The 21232-nt window shown below is 37.9% G+C and overlaps 1 protein-coding gene across 1 annotated transcript in view; it reads right to left on the bottom strand.

The window, feature by feature from the left end:
* The window catches only part of POU6F2 (POU class 6 homeobox 2), a 452738-nt gene extending 436064 nt beyond the window's left edge, over positions 1-16674 (bottom strand). The window contains 1 exon segment of the mRNA XM_032643090.1: positions 16570-16674. Coding sequence (XP_032498981.1) covers positions 16570-16674 — 105 coding nt within the window.
* Positions 16675-21232: the final 4558 nt, after the last annotated feature.

The following is a 21232-nucleotide window of genomic DNA, read 5'->3' as shown; positions in this document are numbered from 1 at the left end:
ATAGGGCTCCCCTGGTGGCGTAGTGGTTGAGAGTCCGCCTGCCAATGCAGGGGACGCGGGTTCATGCCCCGGTCCGGGAAGATCCCACATGCCGCGGAGCGGCTGGTCCCGTGAGCCACGGCCACTGAGCCTGCGCATCCGGAGCCTGTGCTCCACAACGGGAGAGGCCACGGCACTGAAAGGCCCGCGTACCGCAAAAAAAAAAAAAAAAAGATGTGCTATATATAAGCATGCATTGGATACCGTAGTGGCGGATGCTTCAATTAAATGAAATATGGAAAGTGAATAAGAAAGTACAGCTGAGGAAGCCCCTGTCCTTGTAGACATCAATATGAAAATGGAAAATAATCATTTTCAAGCCTCATTTACATATTCTGAAATGCGACTGGTAGCAGAACACCAAAAAATCCCAGATATGGAATTTTGAGAGCGAACAAAATGAAACAAAGCCTCCACTAAGAAAAGTATCCTCCCCCGAGATATAGATTAAAAGAGTGACAGCTGTCATGAAGGAACCTTTCCAAAGCAATTACCGAGTGCCTGCTACATGCCAGGATGTGCCTCTAGAAAGACTTAAGAATTGTTTGGGAAAATCGGGAGACAAGGGGAGAGAGTAAGATGATGAGAGAGAAGAAAACAAGCTGTCTTGTCCTCTAACAACGCTTTCAACCCTTCAACTCTTCTCAGATGATTACGTACCAATTTCACAAAAAGTAAGAAGGGAGGAGAAGGGAGAAAGGAAGGAAAAGAGGAAGGAAGGAAGGAAAAAGAAGAGAAAGAAAGAGAGATAGAGAGAGGAAAGGAAGGGAAGCACTTCTGCACCAGTCTAAATTGAAAATAAAAAAAGTTCAGGACCTTATTTTATTCAAACCCCTTTGCTTGGATTCTCAGTCTGATAATGGCTCCAATAAGACATCAATATCACCCATTTCCTGCAAAAACAGGCCAAATTTAATTGCTCAGAAAAAGGAGGGGGGCTCTGATCCCCTGGCCTCGTGTTTTCATGGGAATGGATGTCTCACCTATGACAGCAGCAATTCTGTATCATGTTGGTGAGTGACAAGAGTCTGATATCCATGGTCCTCCACCTCCATACAGGAATTTGATTTTTTTCCCTTTTTGCCCTACTCCCAGTAGGAAACAGAAATCCTGGGTAAATAAGTCTCTTCACCAGACTCAAACTTTCCTTTGGTATGCTGTCCCGAGATCAAAGTGCAGGGACATGAGAAATTAGCAAGCCCGTCTAGCCACGGATGTACAGCTACATTTTTCCATGAGCTCTTAAGTAATAAAGTGAAAATAAACTCAGGAATTGAATAAAGGATCTTCTTTATTGCCCCTTGAAACCCTAATAGAATTTTTAAATTGAGTGCATGAAGCACCAATTTATCTTTAATTAATATAATTTTCCCTAACCTGAAATAATGGCCAGGGGATCAGGGATGTATTTTCCACTCATTTGCTCATAAACATAATTTGAGACCCTGTGTTAGTGATGATGTGCTAGCAAACTCATGTGCTGACTTTAACCAAACAACCAAGAGGCACCATGATCCCACACCTTCCATGTTTTCTTAAAAATTCTATTTCTATGCAAGTCAAAACTACAATGAGGTACCACCTCACACCAGTCAGAATGGCCATCATTAAAATCTCTACAAATAACAAATGCTGGAGAGGGTGTGGAGAAAAGGGAACCCTCCTATACTGCTGGTGGAAATGTAAGTTGGTACAGCCACTATGTAAAACAGTATGCAGGTTCCTCAGAAAACTAAAAATAGAATTACCATATGATCCAGCAATCCCACTCCCGGGCATATATCCAGACAAAACCGTAATTCAAAAAGATACATGCACCCCTATGTTCATAGCAGCACTATTCACAATACCCAAAACATGGATGCAACCTAAATGTCCATCAACCGATGAATGGATAAAGAACATGTAGTACATATATACAATGGAATACTACTCAGCCATAAAAAAGAACAAAATAATGTCATTTGCAGCAACATGGATAAAACTAGAGATTATCATACTAAGTGAAGTAAGTCAGAAAGAGGAAGACAAGTACCATATGGTATCACTTATACGTGGAATCTAAAATATGACACAAATGAACTTATCTATGGAACAGAAACAGACTCACGGATATAGAGAACAGACATGGTTGCCAAGGCGGAGGGGGTTGGGGGAGGGGTGGAGTGGGAGGTTGGTATTGGCAGATGTAAGCTTTTATATATAGAATGGATAAACAACAAGGTCCTACTGTATAGCACAGAGAACTATACTCAATACCCTACAGTAAACCATAATGGAAAAGAATATTTTAAAGAAAGAATGTGTGTGTGTGTGTGTGTGTGTGTGTATATAACTGAATCACTTTGCTGTACAGCAGAAATTAACACAACATTGTAAATCAACTATACTTCAATAAAAAAGGTTTAACTCTGTTTCTAACAAAGATTTGATCCAACTGGAAAGAAACAAACCCATCAAGAAATAATAAAGGAAGAGAGATGTGAATAGATGAGAAAACCTTCAAAGATCTCAATGCACAGAATCTTTGACTCGTACTCTTGTCTAATTTCTTGAATTGTAGCATACTCCTCACTTTTACTCCCTCTCAACAGGCTCAGCCCAATTTCCCCCACGGCTGGGATCTTGCAGGAGACGTAATCAAGACTCAGCTCACCTGGCAGAGCAATGAGCATCACTCCTCCCTTCGATTCACAGTGGTCATTGAGAGGAGACATGTAGGTGGGGAAAAGGTGATAAGCCACGACAGAAGATGTGTTATACTACAGTGGGTTGCAAGCTCCAGGCAAAAAACAGTCTTTACCAAGTGTTATGTTCACTTCCGATATTCCAAAGCAATAAGTACTTTGTGGAAGATCATGGTGATTCATTTCCCCAAATCATCATATTGTTTCCTAATCATCTATCCATGATTTCTGACATAACTGAATTCTGTGTAAAAGTTAAAAGAGATATTTGAGAGTAAACTCTACAGGTTCGACATCCATAACACACAAATGTAAACAGAATGAATGTTTTGTGAAATTTTCAACTACTAGGTGGGGAGAGATTTCTCTTTTTCAGCCCCACTAAGGTTGAAAATGTGGAAAATGCCACTGACAGGAAGAAATTTAATTGAAAAGAGTTAAGCAGAATAAAAGATATCTGTTAGTTACTTCAGTTTCAAAAATGGAATTGAAATAGATGAAATGCCACAATATTATTAAAAAGTTTTCCAAAATCTGAGTTAAAAAATACCTCCTCAGTAGAATCACTGATTTCCCACCACTATAATCCCTAATGACAATAATTAGTTCATAAAAATTAGTTTAGAAGTGCCAATGCACATTTGGCTGGAATTTAGTTTTTATGAAGAATGAATAGAGAAAGCAAGCCCATCTTGCAAATTCTACACCTTGATTTCAAATCCAGGCAACAATGTTAACTAGTTAAAAGATAGATAAATTGATAGATGATAGAATGTTAATTCATTAAAAGATAAAAGATAGACAAAGAGTTTCTGAGGCCAATCTCAAATAGTGAGGACTATTATAAAATATAAACTTGTTTTCTATTTTATACACTTAAATAATATTAATATATATTTATATATATTAGGTATATTAGATATATATTATAAAATATAAACTCATTTTCAAATCTTCCCTGAAACTACCTGTGGGAACTTTTTTCCTCATACATACACAGAGCAGTGCCTACTGGCCACCCTGATGTCTGTTGTGTCTGTAGGCATAGCTCATGGAGCACTGGGAAATCAAGGCCAGTGTGACTGCTAGTTTAGTCAGGAGCAACTCTTTTCATGGAAGCCTACCAGAGAGCACCAACTTGCCCTTCCATCCTTCCACCCACAAACTATTCTATTGTTTTACATTTTATAAAAGAATCATTTTCCAGACTGCCATGTAGAACCCAATTTTAACAGGTAATGATGTCAACCATAAAATTCTTACATAGAAAGTGAATGAGTCATGGATTCTTAGAAAAAGGAGGAGGAAGAAGAGAAGGAGGAAGAGAGAGGGAAAGAGGTGAGGGGAGAGGAAAAAGAAGAAGGAAAGTGAGGAGGAGGGAAGGAAAAAGGGTTGGGGGGGAGAGGGGAGAAACAAGAGATATTCCTGTGATAAAATATGCCTTCATCAAGAGATGATACTAAGAATCATACTTTCCACAGGTAATATTTAGGGCCATGGTTCAATTCTGTGATTTTGTGTATGTTTAAGGATTCGCACCCTGGCTTCCAACATCCTTAGGGCAAATTCCAGCCTTGCCACTTACTCTCCATGCAAACTTTTGCCACCTCCTGTGTCACCTAATGAGTGAGATGGAAACAATAGCAGTAACTACCTCACAGAGTTGCTGTGTAACCACAGAGTTGCTTTACAACCACGCTTGTAAAGTTCCTGGCACCTAGTAAGTACTCACTTATTGGTAGGCTGTTACTAGTGATGTTATTTTTCAAATGATTAAATATCTAGCTCTTTTCTGGATGAAAAATGTTATCAGAGAACAAATGTATGGACACCAAGGGGGGAAAGCCATGGTGGGGTGGGGATGGTGGTGGGATGAATTGGGCGATTGGGATTGACATGTATACACTGATGTGTATAAAATCGATGACCAATAAGAACCTGCTGTATAAAAAAATATATTAAATAAAATTCAAAAATTAAAAAAAATGTTATCAAACATTTTTTTGGCTATTCAACAAAGCTTACAAGCTTCCCACTGAAACACATACACACACACACACACACACACACACAAAAAAAAAATAAATACCACACTAAATTCCCTCCATTCTTCTCCTGTGTTTTTATGATTGTGTGTGTGTATGTGTCGGGGGCAGGGTGGGTCAACACTGTTTCATCTTCATTATCTCATTTCATTTAAAATAACATTCATTCAATTTAAGAGGCACTGTGATGGACTGCATTAGAATTACCCGTAAGCTTTTTTTTTTTTAAAAAAAAAAACCTAATACTCAGATCCTACCCAGGGAAAGCGAATCAGACTTTCTGGGGACTGGTCCTGCATATCAGTAAATTTTTTCACGGTTGCCTCAAGTGATTCTAAAAGACAGCCAGAGTTAAGAACTGGTGTAGAGGGAAAACAGTGAACCCTAGAAAGAATATCTGGGTTCAAACCTCACTTCTGCTTACTGGCAATATGGTTACAAATAAGACCTATAACCTCTCTGAGCAGTTTTCACTTCCATAAAATGGGAATGATGACTTGGATCTACTTCTCAGAGTTGTGGGTTTCAAATGAAAGTATTAATATCAGAGAGCTGCTCTGCAATTTGTTCTTGAAAGCCTCCTTTGAGCTTCACGTGAGGGAGTCAGCTACTTTTAAGGCTATAAATGAAGTACGATCATTTCCTATCCAGGTTACTTGTCCCAGCATCTGTAGGGAAGAACAGAAAAGGAGGAAGCATATACCCACCCAATCGGGAGTCTCCTAGAATAAGTTCAGGGAATCTGTGCAGTGGAAGATATCACAGTCAACCCACACTTCCATCTCTTATACAAACACTACTGCATTATTTCCCACTTCTCTTTTTAGTATACTGCATGTGAAATGATGTGGTTAAGATGAATAAGAGCCATATCCTAAAAGAAATGTAAAACATAGCTTTTCACATTCTCTTAAATATTTAAGTAGCATATATTTTGTCTACTTTACCAAAACCCTAAATTAGTTGATTTCAACACTGTGTCTGATTAGTTTTGATTCAGCCCTTCTCCTGACTGCATTATTTAACCTACGAATCATGGTTGAAGGATTGGTCTGACAATATGGAATACAGAAAACAGGAATTTAACTGACATTAATTACCATGAATCTCTTTTGGTCTCCTTCTCACTAATCTAGGTATACTAACTGAATAATGCAGTGGAAGCATATATCTCTGTCAATTATCCTAATAAATAGCATTGAGGCCCATGAAAGAAAAGAAGTTATGCATTTTGTTCAGCTTGGAACAAACACAGAGGTTTTAAAGTCACAGTATATCTGAATGAGAACAGTCACTTTATGTTATTATCTCTTATTCTTACTTCTTTGTCACTAAATACAATATTGTGATACTTATTGTTATTTGAATTGGTTTGAGGTTTTTGTTTCTTTTTTAATAAATTTATTTATTTATTTTTGGTTGTGTTGGGTCTTCGTTTCTGTGCGAGGGCTTTCTCTAGTGTGGCAAGCGGGGGCCACTCTTCATCGCGGTGCGTGGGCCTCTCACTGTCGCGGCCTCTCTTGTTGCGGAGCACAGGCTCCAGACGCACAGGCTCAGTAGTTGTGGCTCACAGGCCCAGTTGCTCTGCGGCATGTGGGATCTTCCCAGACCAGGGCTTGAACCCATATCCCCTGCATTGGCAGGCAGATTCTCAACCACTGTGCCACCAGGGAAGCCTGGTTTGAGTTTTTAATATATAAGTGATAAATATCTATTCTTGTGGCATAAGCTATCCTTCACTTTTAATATTACACCTCACCTTCTTTTAGGAGTTACTACTTAGAGTTCTTTTGGTAAGGCAAGACCCCATTCGAAGATTCTGGAATTTTTTATGCTAAGAGAAATGAAACATCCATGCTGTTAGTCTCATTGCAGAGACGAAATTATATTTGAAAATCTAGATGCTCACCAAGAGGCAACTGGTTAGCTATTGTGATCATTTCACAATATATACAAATTTTGAATCCCTATGTTCTATACCTGAAAGTAATATAATGTTAAATGCCAATTATAGCTCAATTTTTTTAAAAAAGAGAACTGGTTAAAATTAGGAGTTTGGAATTAAAATATACACACTACTGTACCTAAAATAGATAACCAACAAGGACCTACTGTATAGCCCAGGAAACTATACTCAATATCTTGCAATAACCTATAATGGAAGAGAATGTAAATAAAGAATGTATATATATATATATATATATATATATATATATATATATATATATATATAACTGAATCATGTTGTACACCTGAAACTAACACAACATTGTAAATCAACTATATTTCAATTTAAAAATTTTTTTAAATTAAAGAAAGAGAGAACTGGTTAAATAAATTAATGTATCCATAAAAGGGAATACTATACAGAAGGGTACAGATCTACTGGTAGTAATATGACATGTTAAATATACGTTTTTAAAATCTGAAACTAGTTTGCCAAACTCTTTGTACAGTATGGATCTACTTGGGTTGTATAAAGATTTTCTATGCTTACACATGAAGAGAAAATTTCTGGAAGGATACATAAGAAATTATTGATGATGATTATTTGTGAGCAGCAAAATGATGAGGTACTTTATCTTTCACTTTATACTTTCCTGTGTTGTTGAAATTGTTTGTCATAAGCACGCATGACTTTTATAATTTGTTGAATAAAACATTTTAAAAGACTTGTTGGATTCCATTCTGTAACTTGCCTCTATCATATGCATATAAAAACTGTATTCATGGCGCTCAAGTGTTTTGAGCAACAGCTTCCTGCTCTCCTTGCTTGGCCCTACAATAAACCTTTCTCTAGTCCAAAAAAAAGAATTGTATTCATGTTCTGCAGGTTTTACTCGGATGCTTCACTCTCTACCTCAACTAGCTGTTTAATTTCTATATGATGAATCATGGTAGAAGGAGAGAAAACAATCCCAGTTGACATGCAGCACTTGTCGAAAGCAGCTATAAAATAGAAGTACACCTCCAAACCCCCTGTTTTGGGAAGGAAATACCACGATGATCATCTTTTTGCAGTATATTGATCAACTATGTATTCAAATTTCTACCATGATCTTGATTTCTAGAAGTTGCAAAGTACTTTTCCATCGTCTTGAACAACTTAGTTGAGCGGAGGAGTATTTTAACTAAACACCAACCATAATTTTTTCATGTATTAAAATTGAAAACAGAGAGTTAAAGTATTTTTAGGTTATTAGGGGTTAAATCATCAAGTATCCCTAAAATGGCTAAGGGATGTGCGTATGTGTTTTCACTAATTAGATTGCCTCATTTTCATTTTTACTTTAAGTTCCTTAGTCTCTGGAATTCTAGACATAGGTTTGTTTACAAATGGATGAAGTTTTCCAAAAAGAAACAACTTTAGTTCCTAAATTAAGTATTAACATTTTGCCAGGAACAAAGTATGACTGTCTTAGATATGAGCCATAATGTTATTCATTGCTCCCAGAAACCTTTTGACTATTACTACAAACACCTTTTATATTAGCAACATTAGAAATACACTAAGAAATACACCTAAGAATGTGTAAAAACTCCTCTGTTAAAGAAAGATTTGAAGCAGAGAAAATGAATACAGCAGTGATCTATTTTTCAGATCCGTAAACACCATCTGCTAATATGAGTAGTGAGAAATTTTCAAACTGGGGGTTCTTATATCACAGCCAAATTTCCACAAAATCTCTTATTTTCCCAAATTCTGACCTGGGGCCTTTCATCCCACCATCATCACTTCTGCCTACCACTCAGCCAACATCTTGTCAAATCTGGCTGCAAGATTAAGTTTCCCGATTCGGAATTCAATATAGGAACCCTAAGGATATAAGATCCAAGCTGGAACATTCTGTTTTTTTTTTTAAAAAAGGATAAGATTGTTTCAACCCAGAGACCACGGTTTGCCCTGACCATTATGATGAATCATCGGGGCTGACTCGAAGTGCAATGAGCCTGATGTTCTTGGCTTTATTTGTACACATTAAGCAGAATTTTATAGTTGTCCCAACTCTCAACCTTTTCTCCAAAAGGTTGAAAGAGCCTTGTTTTTGAGTATCATTTAAGGCTTACAGAATTAACTAGCTCTGTCTGAAGCAAATTAGGCCTGCCATAGCCTGATACTGTGTGCCTGGCTCCATTCTTACCCATGCTGCCCTTCAGTTTTGGATGAACACCACTGAAGATCTAAGAAATATCTACCCTTCTTTTCATATATCCTCAATATCCATTAGGGTTTCTGGTACCCATGCTTCTGTGCTGGTGCAATCTTTGCCTCTCACTCTCAAAATAAACAATATTTGCCTTTCACTCTCAACAACATTATCTCTCAAGTAAAAGTCTGGCTATAAATACAAAATTATTTAAAAGATTTGTAATTTGGATTTTCTTTTAGTATTCAAATTCAGGTCAATATTTACCTCTCTGCTCATTGTTTCTTTCATTAAAAAAAAAATCTCTGTATAAATTCTGCACTTTAAAAAAGCACTTTGTTGTTTCAAAGAAGAGTTTACCGGAGTTCATCCGATCAAGGCTAAAAACACTATGTAGGGCTTCCCTGGTGGCAGAGTGGTTAAGAATCCACCTGCCAATGCAAGGGACACGGGTTCAAACCCTGATCAGGGAAGATCCCACAGGCCACGGAGCAACCAAGCCTGTGAGCCACAACTACTGAGTCTGTGCTCTAGAGCCCGCAAGCCACAACTATTGAGCCTGAGTGCCACAACTACTGAAGCCCGCGTGCCTAGAGCCTGTGCTCCACAACAAGAGATGCCACCGCAATGAGAAGCCCGCACACTGCAACTAAGAACAGCCCCTGCTCATTGCAACTAGAGAAACCCAGGCACAGCAAAGAAGACCCAATGCTGCCAAAAATAAATAAATAAATAATTTATTTATTAAATAAATAAAAATAAAAACACCATGTAACAGGTATTTAATATTTTTTTAAGTATACGTGTTTCTTTAAGTTTTTAGGTGTTAGAGATCGATGTTCAATTCTTAAAATAGTTTCCAATTAATCATGAGAAATCAAAGTCATAAAATATGAGGAGTCAGCAGCCTAATAGCCACCAGAAACATGTATATTATTAATAAGGTTGCTATTTCACAACACCCAAGCACTGGTTACACTCTTGTAAAAAGCTCCAGAAAAAAAGTGTTTCTTAATTTTAAAATTCGTGTTCCAGCATTGTGAAGCTAATTTTTTTTCCTTTTGGCTTTGTTTTAAATGTTTATTTGTCCTGTCCTATTGTTTCACTGCCTATTTGTGTGCTCTACTATTGCTAGAGGAGATGAAAGATGCTTACAGAATACCTTACTGAAAACACTACCTACAGAAGCAACTGCGTTGGTGAATTTTCCACTAGCGTTTTGCTTTGTTTTGCTCCAGGTCTTGTCTCTCTTTCCAGTGCCCTTTGCTGCCTGGGCAGCCCACGAGGATTCACTTTTCACTTATGACTCATCTGACTGACTCTGGATTACAGTAGAAAAGAGAAGAAAGGCTGATGGAAAAATGACACTGAAGGAAGAGAGCAAAATACCAGAGCAATGAGTCTGAGTAACTATGTTCTTTTCATTCAAGGTGTCAACAAGTTGATTTGCATCTTTGACCTTAGGAGGTGGGAGCTGGAAATCGTAGGAGTATCTCTTCCCACTGGAATAATCCACCCCCCTGGGGGAGGGGGTGGGCTGAACATAGGTGAAATTTAGAATATTCTGTTGATACTCAATTTTTATTTCTTGTTCTCTGGTTAGAAAAACGCTGCTAAGGGAATAGGGTGACAGTTCACCTAGAATCAGTACCAAGTTATCAACAGCTAATCTCTCTCCTTGGAAAAAAGAGTCCTTCGTATCACGGGAGTTTTAAAGCTAGTGATAAAACAAAAAGCTATTTTCTGAAACCAGCCCCTTGAAAAATAAAGTGTTCTTAAAATCTACAGAGTTGCCTTTAATATAAACAACCAGAGATGTTTTCAATTATCTTGCTACTACTTACATACAAAGGTTTTATATCTAGGAGAAGTGGTAGCCCTGTAATAACAATAATATGGTCATTTACAGTTGGGCTAAAGAAAACAATACAAGCATAGGGCAAACCAGGAAAGAATTTATCAAATAATAATTAATAAATTTTCACCAAAATTGGTTCACATCGTATAACTAGGAAGAACAAGAAAATAATAGCTAGGACAATCTCTCACAACCCCTTCTATAAATTTTGATTACAACTTTGGATCAGCTCAAGACATTATGAGTCAACAGAGTAATTGACATGTGATCCCAGAACAAGGCTTCACTCAGTAATTTACTTTATTGGACACACATTTCACCTACCAAAAAAGCAAAAAGAAGGAAGGAAGGGGAAAAAGAATATAAAGGCAGGCTTGAAATTATATTTAGAGCAGCTATTATCTCTCAAGTAAAAGTTTGGCTATAAAATACAAAATTATTTAAAAGATTTGTAATTTGGATTTTCTTTTAGTATTCAAATTCAGGTCAATATTTACCTCCTTGCACATTGTTTCTTCAGGTCTGATCCTTTTATATTTGCATTTTATTTCACAACTTTATTTTCTACTCAATCAAGCATTAGAAAAAAAGGATCAGCTTATATGATATAATAATGAGATTGAAAAGTGGAGTTTTTCAATATTTGTGAACATGTTAGTTAAATTGTCATTTTGGCCAACAATAAAGTTGAAAAGAGGAAGATGCTTTAAACTGTATGATTAAATGCAGTTGACATAGCAAAGAAATGGTCAAGGAAGGAATACCTTCTTTCAATGACCTACAAAACAAGTACTATAGATTTTACATATAGGAAACATATACATTCAAACTTTCTTTCATAAGCATTCATATTTCAAATGTTTCAGCAACCTCTCTCCGTATTCTAGATATATGAAACCAAAAGCTTTAAATTCTTAAGTATGGAAATAATACTTGAATAGTATATAGAGTTTCATTAATTAGCCTAAGAAATAGAAAAGAAAATTTAGTTTCAAAACCAGATTTCATGTGCCGGTTGTCCAGTATTATTATTAATATTATTGTATAGTATTATTACTGTATTGACAGATTTTACTTTAAGGGACAAAATTGGCTTTACAATTTAAACACCTGCTCAAGTAACATAGTAAACTTCAATTTAAACCTATTTTAAAGGGAATAAAAACTGAGTTCATCTGATAGAATATAAAAAGCTAACATCAACTTTCCTCCAAGTCTAAGTAGAATAATGAGTGAAGTGTTTAAGGTCAGTTAGAAATACACAGTACAAATTCAATTTTGGTGAGTTCCGCACTTACAAAAGGCATACTAGCAGCAGAAAGAATAATCCTTAATTAATTTGTATTTTTCTAGTAGACCATTTACCTATAATAATACCTTGAGAAAAGTATTCTCAATTAAATCCAAACAATAATAATGACACATCCCCAAAATATATAAATTTGTTGAAGAAAATAGGTCAATTTCAAAAAAGGTGGGCATTCACACCTACAAAAAATGACTCTTTAAAGTATATGAGAGTTATGCTTGGCACACATAAAACAAGGTTAGGTTAGCCCCAAAGTTTAATTTTTATAGAAGGGGCATGAAAAGCAGTCTCCATGGACTGAGAACAATCTGCAAGTGTATAATTTACACACTGTCAGGGTCCGCTCTCCCTAGGCCACCTCCGTTTCACACATCAGCTTGACTATGTTCTAGGTAAGCACATTGTTCTTAAAGCATCATTAAATTACTTTCTGGAACAAGGGAGGGTATAAACAAACCGACGTATAAAACTGTTTTGATGCTAGAACAACGAAATATTTGTGTGTTCTAGAACCTTCACATGAAAAAACATGCACTGAGATACTGTTAAGCCAAATGTACCCCGTTACCTACACTCACTCCCCTTCTGAGCTCTTAGCACACTCACTGAGCATGGCCTCAGACAACTGCCTTCACTTTCTAAGGTGCCACTTTCAAACACTTTAAATTGTCCAAATATACCTTGAAAAAAAAAAAAAAAGACCCATTTTACTGGTAAGGAAAATTGCAACAGCTTTTGACTGCACCTCCCATGCTGTTAAATACGGTTTCTTCCCTCTTCTCTGAGTACTTCAGCCATGTCCACTGGGAGTGCACACTACAGCCCTTTGATCCAGCTGTCTCTCCCATTCCCAGCAAACTCTTAGATGTGCCTGATACATATTTTTATCTAATTTGCCTCATCTGTTGTTTTTATTAACAACTAATTTAATATCCTCTGTCCTATAATATTTCCAGAAGTCAGTGTATAGAAACACACAGCCAAGCCCGGACCCTCTGGCCTGCACATAAAGATGGCAGGCTAGCCTAGGGTCCTCTGGGACAGCAGTGCCAGAAGGAGGATTGGACACAATGACCCGTCTGCATGAGATGAGAAAAAAAATCAAAAACAAAAACCAAGAGGTCTGTAATACTGATAAACTAAGCTGTCACTCACAGGCCACCAGCTCAGGTCTGCAAAAAAGATGCAGTGAACACTGAATGACCATGAGAGGTGGAAATGTGTCTTCATTTTAAAAATGATATTCAGACCCACTGGTCAGAACCTGCTTAACTATTTAATTTGAATTGATAGGAAAATCATCTGAAGGTAAAATCCCTCCTATGGTTCCAAGGGTTAGGAAGCTTGCTACAGATGACTATCAAAAATCTGGTTTGATTTCCCAGAAACTATATGAATGAACCAAGTTTCTTTATCTTGAGATACCAGGCTGGGAGTTTGTTCTTAAGTACTAGACTGCTTAATTGCTTACTTGGGGAAGGGAAGGCCCTGGGGGAAAGGCACGTACAACAACATCTCTTCTCTCTCTTCCATGAAGCCACGGCACTCTCCTGAGCTGGATCATGCATGACCAGCAATGCACAGAAGTCCCCTCTTCCCCTCCAGTGGAAGCATCTAGATATGCGATCCCAGAGATGAATGAAGAAAACCTGAAGACCCTATTTCACGGGAATCTTTCAGTATTCTGAATGGAAAATATCACTGAAAACTAGTGATTTGCTCCTCCAACTTACAGCCATGTAGGAACGGAACTCAGACCAGAAAAAATAAAAGGACAAAAATAATTATCATTCCAGTACGTATTTTGAGAAGGAAGACACACAAACATTTGTATCATCAACTGAGACTGATTCACACCTGCTGAGTAGGGAAAAGATGATATTGAAATCAAAAGCTGAAAAATAAACCATCTTTCTGGTTATGAGTGACTGAAAAGCAAGGAAAATTATTTTCACTTTCTTGTCCTTATTGTTAGAAGTAGTGGTTTGAGCCAATATTCCTAGCTGTGCTGTAACAGTTAAAAGGAAATCATTTCAAATCTGGATGTCATCTTTCTTTTTATATCTATAAATATGGGTTCTATTAGGTTTTCTGACTTTAATGGTATGTATATGGGACAGGATGCTCTTTTCTTTGCTTTGGAGTATTAGTGTTTCAGTTTCTGAACTAAAAATGTACAAAATAGTTTTTGTACATTTTTAGTACAGAAAATTTTACAACCTTCAGAACAACTGCTTTTATAATTTACAAGCTCGACATAAGTATCTGGGTTTTTTTTTTAACAAATAATTTATGAGAAATGAAATCTTCAGAAAAAAGACTGGCTACTTTGATGCAACTATTTAGTAAGTATAGTAAGAATCCATAATGAGTAATTAACATATATAGTTCCTGGACACACTTAAAAGCCTTTAAAAATCACTTAAAGTACACACAAAATACAGAGTGATGTAATAATAGCAATCAATATGAAATCCTGACAAATTAGAAGTTTAAGTCTGGTATTTATAAAATGTATGCCAATTCCTTTTTTTTTTTAGTATCTACTTGAACCTTTTCAAAGTATATACATGAGCAATTATTTCCAATAAACAATACTGAATAACAAATCAGAAATATCTCTTCTGTTTTTTTTAACCAAGCTTCTTTTCCCAGCTAAAGGAAATATATATGAAAGGAAATCCTTTTTCTTATTTGGTACTGAAACAGTAATTTTGCACAGTATTAAGGCTGTACTGTGATCTACAGAAGAGAGAACATGCTTGCCAACTAAGAAAAGTTTTATTTATCAGGACAAGACAGTTATCACATCTCAAGTTTTATTTCTACATGAAAAGGTTATCTATTTTCACAGGTATGTATTTCATTCCACATGGCACAATTATTTTAGCTATATTTCACATGCTTGCTCATCAGTGAATACTTATATTGAAATGGGTACTAACAGTATATAAAATCAGTCTTTACATATTTTTTTCCTGACAAATATATGCCCAGAGACTTCACTTTATATATGTCTGTAACACAAAAACCAACTTGAAAGTTTTAAAAACTATTGTTCTGTAGAAGCAGCTATCTACAGCTTTTAAAACAGTATGAGCCTGTGGAAACACTGTATTATATATCTGACATTTTCCATCTAAAACTACATTATGAAGCATGCTGGTATTAATAAACCATGTGCTTTCAGACCCCTAAAGCGCTTTGCTATAATTTTGTTGACGGTATATTTCCATCCATGCTATTAACATACAGCAAACAAATTTTAGGTCATCACCTTGCCAGCCTGTCTTGATTGGAAAGTGTGGGGAAAAAAAAGGAAAAAAAAAAAACTTTTAGGAGTTCATCAATATTCGTAAGCATATTCTGATTTATGAGTTAACAGTTCCTAAGTAAGCAGAGATAACTGAGAAAAATTTTGGTCAAAAATACATTACAAAAAAAAAAAGCAAACCAGAAAGCAACCACATATTCCCTTTTTCCTCACCCCACCCCCATCACAGGCAGAAAAATCACCCTTCCTTTGCAGCAGGGCACGCTCATTCCTCTCATCCCTTCAGTTATTGGAAGGCAAATGAAAATACAATGACCCTTTCCTCTTCTGATTTAGCTCACGCCGCAAACATTTAAACACAAACTGAAACTACTGATTTCACAGAAAGCACCGAAACAGAAAAAGCAAGACTCACTGACCCATTTGGAAGACAAAGACGACAGAACAGAACAGGAAAGCTCTAAAAATCAGCTTGTGAGGCCTCTGAGAGATATTCTTCTGGCATTTCATCACAGCAGCCCCAGACCAGTTCACCTCCCTAGATACACGGTGGAGGCACTAAATAGAGCTGTTTATTAAAGCTGTTGTGTGGATTGCATTAGGAGGCGCGGGCAGACCACCTGGACCTTTCAGACTGTGGCAGTGTTTAATTTGCAGCCTGCCCGTCCGCAGCGACCAAGACCACTACTACATACATCTAACCAGGCTCGATCACACATTATCTGGGTTGGGAGTAAAGGCACGTGTATTTCTTATTTATATTTTCCATAGAGCAAGGGAGAGAGAGCAAGAGAGACAGAACATAGCCAAAATCAAAACACTGAACAGAAAATTGTTAACTACCTAGAAAACATAATACTTTATTCTCTTCTCACACTTTCTTCCAGAGATCACAATCTCAACAGAAAATAAATTCTGAAAAACGTATACTTTTAAACATTCAGGCCAAATGATAAATAAATTTGTTCTTTGGGGTTTCTTTTTTGTGGTTGTATTAGTTTGGGTTTGTAAGCATCGCATTGAAGTTTGAAGCTGAGCTTTCCTAGCTAGATTTTAATGGGTGCCTTTTCCCTTGCACACTTTCAGCACTACGCTGGCAGGTAGCTGAAGATACAGATAGAAAGATGGTACTGTAAATATGAATTATGTGAATCATATGGTGAGACCCTTGTGGAAAAAAGGGGAGTTGAGAAATGGCTGACTCCATACCTGACCAATTACAGCTCGCATGGTCCCCGTGTCCTGCTGGGCTGAGAGATCGCAATCCATCATATGTTGTCTTTGAAAAGGAGAATGGGGGTTTCTGGCACGCATCTGTCAATCAACACTCAGAGAAGCACTCACAACCATCACCAAAAGCAAGGGGGGAAAAAAGTCAAGCTGCTCCACCAAATAGGATGAAACTGTCATGTGACCTCCGGCAGACATGCACACACACATTCACTACCTCCACAGAGCGTAAGAATTTTCTGTAGATATGAAATGACATTGACAAATATCCAATACCAAGTAAATAAAGTGAGACAAACAGCTATTCACCAAAGACAAAACATTGGCTGTAATCTCCCACTAAAGGTTTAACAAACCTCAGAGGATTTTTTTTTTTAATGCTCTGTAAACCTATGTTTAAAACAAAAATAAAATTAACTATTTCATGTACTAATTGAGACTTTGATTTCTATGCCACCATATAATTTTTTTTCAATGATAATTTATTATCTTATTTCTCTTAACCTGTCCCTAATGATTTTATCTTCAGATTCTCTAAATGACCTTTTGATAATATGCAGTAATCTCTTCAGTTTATATAATGTCACCTTTATGGAAAAGCATGAAATGTTCACCATTGAATAACACAGATACCTTGCTATTTGTTAACTGGAAACGGATATACACAATCATTTGTGTAAACTGCGTTGACCACACAAATGTAAAATATTCAAAGTATGTAAATGGTAGTCAGTAAACTTTTTATCGTTTAAAAGGTTCGGATATGATTTATTTGCAGCTCGTCTAAACTGATGCAACGTGATGACAAATATTTCAACTTTTTTTCATTTAATTTAAGCTATTTGATCCCACACACCCTAGGATAGATTGTTGATGTATTATGAGTCAGCTATTTTAAGAGTGACATGAATATCCCGTATAAGTTATTTAACCCTTTCAGGATTAACATCAGAACCTGATTTTCAAAACAACCTGACAGATATTGCAAAGTTGCTCTTTGAAAATCCAAAACCATAAATAGTATCCATTAACTTGGTGGCTTTGTGGAGTTACTAACGTTTGCATTTGTCCACTTTTCAAACTTAAGTTCATCAGTTGGGGTACTCTAACTTTTCCAAAAAGAATTTACAGGAATATTTCGTGATATTAAAATGGGGATGTTTTTTTCAAGGTTCAAAATTAACGTTAAGCTTGAGAGGTAGAGGAGTGATGAGAAATGTTTAATACAGAATATATATTCTTATGTATAACGTTGTATTGTATCATCCCTTGAAAATTAAGTAGAAGGAACTTTAAGTGAGAAAAAAAGAAAAACAATTTCCAACATGTTTAAAGAAAGCTTTAGGAGGTGAGAACTAAGGATTGAAATCTCATCGACTTCTCATTAAGAGTTGCCCCACAATATAAAGATTTACACACACACACACACCCTTAAATCTGCATCCCCAAACAAAACAAGAAACTGCACCAACTGTGTAGCCCTCCTGAGAACTGACGACGGGAAAGGTTCTCCTAGACACGATTAAAATGAACAGATAGCACTGACACCCCGTCCCTGCCCCTGGAGACACGGACACACACAGGTGTTTCTGCAGCCACCCCATTTCGGACGCTGCTGGCGTGTCGGTCGCCACCTCTGGCCGGGGAAGAGGAGGCGGGGACAGCCCCCCGCCTCCCCAGCCCGGAAATCTGGGCCGGGGTCGCCATGGGACCCGGGAGGGCTCTGCCAAAGTTGCCCAAAGCCTGAGGGCTCGCAGAGGGCAGGTAGGGCGCGGGAGCTCCTGGCGTCGCCTTCCTGGGACAGGGAGACACAGACACACAGACGGACAGGCAGACAGGGAGCGCGGCGGGACCGGGAAAGTTGCGGAGGAGGGGCTGGGCTGTAGTCCTCACCTCTGCAGCGAAGTGCGGGGATCCTCTCACTGCCACCTCCCTGCAGGCTCAACCTCCCCCTGGGATCGAAGCTTCCTGGACAGTTTGGGGGGATAGGGGGGCAGGCTGCAGGATGAAGCCAAAGACCCCCCCATTTGAAGCTCCAGGTGGTCCGGCTTGACGTAGGGACAATTGTTTGCTTACACTAGGGTTATTTACATGACCTTCTGGCCTGTGTTAATTACCGTAATTACTATAGACGCTGGGGGAGCCCTGAGGCGCTTGATATTATGTTACCTCACGAAAGCCTCTTAACTCAGTGAGGCGGGGACAGTCATTCCCATTTTACAGATTATCTACAAAATATATATAACTTTTCAAGATTAACAGGGACATAATTCACACCTGCTCGGAATCCAAAGACGGAGCTTTTCCTATGAAACCAGAGAGTTGGGTGACATTCAGAATAAAGGCTACCATTTGTACAGTACAGACTCAGTCAATAAATATTTATGGAGCCTGTACTATGTGCCAGGTGCTGTGTTAAGTGCTTGAGTTTCGGCAAAACATAGTTCCTCAAGGGTTTTTACATTCTAGTGTTTGGACAGATACTTGTCAAATAATCACAGAAATGTGAAATTTTTAATTATTCTGAGAGCGGTGGAGGAAAGCAAAACCTGTATCAAAGGCATTGACCTGGTCTTGGGTGTGTAGGTTGAGCAAAGGGGAATTAAGCAATTAACTTGAAATAAACTAAAATTGGAAGACTGTTAGGGAAGAAAAGGACAAGGGCATGATGGAGTAAACATTCTCTGCGGAAGAAATGTGCAAAAGGCGGGGAAGAGCGTGGCTTACTGGAAAAGCTTAGGAAAGCTTTCTGCCTTGTGTGGAGCACAGACTTGAAGGGAAAGGCTGGAGGTGAAAACCAGAGCACATAGGGTCTCTTCCGTTGTATCAAAGATTCTTTACCTGAGCCAGGAGCATGGTGAAGCCACTGAGAATATTTTAGCAGTGTCTCACACTTAAATTTTGAAAGATGTCTCTGGCTTTTGAGTGGAAAGTTAGGGCTGGGGCGGAAGTAGTAAAAGTGGATTTGGGGAGACCAATTAGTTATAGGGGGGTGGTGATGGTATTGCACAGAACTGGATGATTTCAAGTTGAGAGGTAAAATTCACAGAACTTGGTGGAACTTGAAGGAACGGCAGGTGACTTTCTGGATTGCACGAAACATACAGGGGGTGATGCCATTTTCTGAACTAGGGAATCACGAGGAAAACCAGCTTGGAGAAGGGCAGTATGGATCATAATTGTAGTTTGCGATTTATTTTCACTACAATCCTCAGGGTGAGAATGATTATCCCCCTTTTTCTGATGAAAAATCTAGGGATCTCAGGGATGAAGCAACTTGCCCATGGCCAAGTAGCAGCAGGGAAGGTTCATCTGAGGGGAAATCCAGGTTCTTGACCCCTGCATTAGACTGATTTGGAATGAGTTGGTGGTTCTGGGTTGTCCAGTAGATTAAAATTGTCCTACCAGGAAACCAAGGTAAAATTGATGACCAGAACTATTCTTAGGATTCCCCACAATAAGTCTCCAGATGACATGAATTAAGGCATATTTGGTGTAAAATTTGGTTGAGACCCTAGACCCTGCCCAAATAAAATGGAAGGACTGAAGTTCAGGTCTAGCATGGCAATGGCAGGAAGAATGTAAAGATAAAAACACAAAGTTAGTTTTGAGTTATTCAATTAACAGCCCCTATTTAGCATCAATAGTAATATCTCCTGGTAGGTTACTCTGGGTAATACAGAGACTTGAATAAGATCTGCTTCTTGACATTCAAAGATTCATAATTTAGTAGGAAACACAGACACATGTAAATGACTTAAATACAGCACAGATTGCTTTTAAAAAATAAACTGCATAAAAAATTTATCTGTGGGGATTGTTTGATTCTATGTGGTGGAAGATGCTTACATTTTTAGGTACCACAACATACAGGCTTGGGTCAGGATCTCCTCCAGCCCTTACCTCTGACTGGGTGCAGTCTTCAGAAAGTGGCCACTTCTCTGTGTCGTGAGTTTCTCCTCTTGTAACTCCTCAAGGGTACTGTGAGGAGGTAAGGAGATAATGTCTTCTGAGAGCTTATTGAGTTATACTCTGTAGGTAGGCAGCATATGTTAGTTATTTTCCCATATGGAGAGACAATAGGAAGCCAGGAAAGATGAATCCTTCACCACCGTGAAGATGGTGGAAGAATTTTGTGATACAAACAGAGGGTATTTTCTGTTCAGGGCAAAGGGAAGAGCATGAGAAAAACCATCTGGTCCTCTGTCAGTGTGGGTGGCAGGCACTTTTAAGATTAAAGCAATGGAAAACAAATGGAGAAGGGCAGGAAATATTTCAACTAACTTTTACTCCCACGTTCACAAAAGAATTTAGGAAAGAAGATTCCTTAAGTGAAATAGTCACCATTACCATCACCTCTTGTGCTTTCCCCTCTCCCCACCCAATTTCCAGAAAATGATGCTTTTTTCCAATCCTTTAAGACCCCCTCCTTGCATCACAGATCAGCTAGACATGCCCATTTCCCAACAGCTGACCATCTGGTATATAAGACAGCAACAGGTCACCACAGATCAGACCCAGTCCCCAACTTCTCAGGAAATGAGATAGAGATGTCCTTAATTTCTTTTTTTTTTTTTGTAGTGAAGTATAGGTGCTTTACAATATTATATAAGTTCCAGGTGTACAACAGAGTGATTCACAA

Source organism: Phocoena sinus, chromosome 9, assembly GCF_008692025.1.
Source record: "Phocoena sinus isolate mPhoSin1 chromosome 9, mPhoSin1.pri, whole genome shotgun sequence".
Lineage (NCBI taxonomy): Eukaryota > Metazoa > Chordata > Mammalia > Artiodactyla > Phocoenidae > Phocoena > Phocoena sinus.
The sequence above is the reverse complement of the archived record's forward strand: the minus strand, read 5'-3'. Positions and strand labels throughout refer to the sequence as shown.